Source organism: Vicia villosa, unplaced genomic scaffold (assembly GCF_029867415.1).
Source record: "Vicia villosa cultivar HV-30 ecotype Madison, WI unplaced genomic scaffold, Vvil1.0 ctg.003828F_1_1, whole genome shotgun sequence".
Classification (NCBI taxonomy): domain Eukaryota; kingdom Viridiplantae; phylum Streptophyta; class Magnoliopsida; order Fabales; family Fabaceae; genus Vicia; species Vicia villosa.
Window position 1 is genome coordinate 104113 of NW_026706312.1, and position 3895 is coordinate 108007.

At 31.3% G+C, this 3895-nt stretch overlaps 1 protein-coding gene across 1 annotated transcript; it reads right to left on the reverse strand.

Moving 5' to 3' along the window:
* Positions 1–2303: 2303 nt before the first annotated feature.
* On the reverse strand, positions 2304–3310 carry LOC131641543 (membrane protein PM19L-like). Its single transcript, XM_058911851.1, has 3 exons — positions 3114–3310; positions 2838–3015; positions 2304–2734 (listed from the first exon to the last, which is right to left on the reverse strand). The coding sequence occupies exons 1-3, from the start codon at positions 3238–3240 to the stop codon at positions 2506–2508; spliced, it is 534 nt and encodes a 177-aa protein (XP_058767834.1). The 5' UTR covers positions 3241–3310; the 3' UTR covers positions 2304–2505.
* Between the last annotated feature and the right edge of the window lie 585 nt (positions 3311–3895).

Below are 3895 nucleotides of genomic sequence, written 5' to 3' on the forward strand. Positions count from 1 at the left end.
GAATCTTAAATAGTCCCAACTAACGCAATCATAGGCTTTCTCGTAGTCCACCTTCAAAAACTTCTCTCTTCCACCCTTTTAGCTTCAACTTTAGTCTTTTTAATTTCTCATACAACACAAAGTCTCCTTTCCCTTTAACAGATAACAAACTCCATTCCTTCTTCACAAATAAATCAAAGGCTTCGTGTTTGTACCACCCATTATTAAACCTAAAAGGTTTAGGCTCCCAGTCACACCCACTAGATTTCAACCACACGGGACAGTGGTCCGAAGAGACCCTTTTGCCCACAACCTGATTATCAAGCTTCCAACTTGTGACCAATAGTAAGCCATCAAGCTTTTCTATGGTGTGTTAAAATATCAGCGAGGTAGCTTATAAGTTAGTAGAACTCCCTTGAAGTTATAAAAATTCACTGTTTTTCATTGCTTTGTCCTTAAATTGCATCTAGGACTCGATCCAACAGAAAATGATCTTCTACCCTTCGATTTAGTCGACAGAAATTAATCTTCTACCCTTTGATTCAGTCGACAATCACCCCTCTCGTGGAATAACTTTAATGGTATGGTTACATACACCCCCCTTGTTTACTAGAGAGGAACAGTTAGGAAGTTAACTCTAAACCCTAACAAAATTTGAGAAAGACTAATAAAAGCTGTAAAATAAAAGAAGATAAAAACTAACTAGAAAAATTAAACTTCATTTCATTTATTTGATATCTCAAATGTGTCAAAGACACTACATTATATAATGTCACAAATGGATAATCTAACAAAAAGCCTAAACACTAAAAGTCCACTTAATTGATAATTGAAAAGTCCAACTAAAATATAATAAAAGTACCACTAATAAACTAACTTAAATAATACTAATTATTATATTAAAATCCTAACTAAATATCTAACTAATATTTAATAACCACTCTTTATCTGAGCCCAATAAGATTGATGAAATTTGGCCAGTAAACACTAAGCCAAACGTATATCACCAGCTCACCTGTGAAACTCAAAGATTATGCTATGCGGTGTACATATGTGATGGTTTTAAAAGACTATGCTATGAAGGGTACAAGTAATGATATGTTATGGTTTTAAAAGACAATCTTACACTAGATTCATGTCTCTTGTGAATTGTGATGTGTCCGTTAGTTAGTTAGTTATACATTAGTTTGCTATACAGCTTGTGTGATTTCCCTTTATAAGGGATTGTACTCCCTTATAACTAAAATTTTCGTTCATCTATATTTCTTTTGCAATTCTAAAATTTATCTTTTGAAAGTTTGAAGAAAAATGCATAGAAGTACTTTAAAAAAAATAGGAAAGATTAAATAAAAAGAATATAAAAATTTTGGTTAGAAAAATTTTAGATTTTTTTTTTTTAACATCGGAATTTCCTAATTTAAAAGAAACTCAAAAAGAGAGTATTGAAATTTTTTAAAAAACTACAAAAATTTTATAGTATTCTAAAAATTAATAATTAAAAATACAGAATTATTTTTTCAAAAAATATAAAATATTAAATTCTATATAAAATTATTTTTCAAAAAATGTCAAATAAATCCTAAGAATACTTATCCTTACAATATAAGATACAATAAAATACTGCACAATTAAGATAGTTGAATTTATCTTTTAACATAGACGGTAAGAATATTTATCTGCACAATCTATACACACCTTACCTTACCATACCTTACCATAATATTTACTATTATTACTAGTTAATAATATGAAGTTAATATTATTATATTATTATTACTTGTTAATATGAATGTATTATTATTATTATAAAGTTTGATTTTAAAAATATATCACATTCAATCACAAATAAGTCTCTTGATTGCTTTATGATTGTAAAGCAACATACATTCTCTAGTGGACAACTCTAATGCAGGGCCGGCCCAATGGCCGAGCTCAAAAATTTGGGTTTAAAAAAGACCTCATTTTTTTATTTAAACCTCACTAACTAAGCCTCTAAAGTGGTTGGACCCGCCCTGCTCTAATGGATCAAATTGAAGTAGTTCATTTCTTTGGCCACGATCACCATTTTTCTATTTTTTTAAAAATCTAAATCCAAGTTCCTAAAAACCTAAATCCAAATTCCATATTCTTAGTAGAAACCAATATACCTAGTAGAAACCAATAAGAAAGAAATAATTTTTAATTATTTAAATTTTAATTATTTTTAATTGAATCTATGTATTTTCCTAAGAATTTTCTTTTTTTTTTCTCCTCCTGTTATATTACTTCATTCATTAATAATGATTCAATCATTTAATAAATTTATTTTTTAACCATTAAAAGAATAAAAAAAAAGAAGGAAATAGATATTAATAAATTGCAGCCCTTAGTATACACAATGCAATGCTACAAACTGACACTCCTTCATACATGGAACAACTGATCCATCCAAAATAAACATAAAACAGGAACATAGTCCATACTAGCTACAACATTATTAAAACTAAACAAGAAACAAACTATAACAATATATTATAACATTGATTATTAAACACGAGTGGCAGGAACACCCTTATGCATAGGATCACCAGTAGTTCCTCCACCAACACCATAGTCAGTATCACGATAACCCGGACCATATCTGCTATTATACAACCCTGCATGGATCAGCAACAAATACAACAATTGTGTGAATGTCAATATGATTATGAAAGCTTCTACCATCTTCAGCCTCCACCCTCTATGTCCTCCTATGTGTATCTCCTTGCAAGCCAACCTATTCACAACACACAGTATCTGGTGTTAGCGTCTGGTGTCAGACGTCGTATCTGGTATCTGTGACAGTATTTCAAAATATTGAGGAAGGTTTAGTAATATACCCCATGGCTAGAGCAGTAACAGCCCAAGCAACAACTGAAGTAGCTCCAGCAGATGCTAAACTGTCACTTCTCCATGCCCTGATGTGATTTCCACCTATGAATTTCGACACAACACCAAGAACAGAAGCTAATACGGAAAAGATCAAGAAGAACGAGGTAGCACCATTTCCACCAAAACCTGAAACAGAAAACAAAACACACAAAAGGAATTCAAATCAAGCTACTACTGTTTAAACACATGACCAAAATGGATCTTTTTTTTTTCTGTGAACTTACTTGGGTGATAAGTTTGGCCATTGATGAGCCGATTGAGACACCAACTAGCAAAACCAAGAACAATCAAATACATGAGCAAGTTCAGAAACAGCAATGGAGCTAGAACATTTCTCCCCACAGAAGCCATACTTCAGAAGCTTGTAGAATCTCTTTCTTTATTTGCTTTTGCACCGAATCCAACTTTACAGTATTTTTGTTTTGTGAGCTTGAATGTGACATTGTGAAGCTATAAATAGAGATTTCGAAAGATGGTTCGAACTTTGAAGACACGTGTCAGTTAACAAGGTGTAGCATGTGTGCTTTCTTGTACAGGTGGTAGGACACTTGTCATTTTTGTCACAATGTTCTTAACAAATCGTATACCTTTAAGTTTAATAAAACGGTGCCTTTATACATGGAAAGAAAAATATAATAATCAACCAATGCTTCGTAACTAGTACTTTGGAGTTTGGACTTGCAAGATTGTTATCGGTGGGTACTTTAATTTTCTTCTTCACTATTTGAAATCATTTTTATTGTGTTCATATATTAAATGTAATATTCTCATGGTTTTGGTATGTCGACAAGTTGAAGAATTGCATATCTATTGGTTGAACACTTGTATAGATGTTTTGTTTCAGAGAGATATTATAGTTATACTTATCCATTTGGACAAATATAATAATGAGAATTCAAGTCTTATTTTTGAGGTGTCGTTCACCGTTTCAGACCTAATAATGAGACCCCAAAACATTCACTTTTATCTTTAAGTTTTAAACTTTTTAATGCTTATATAAAAGATG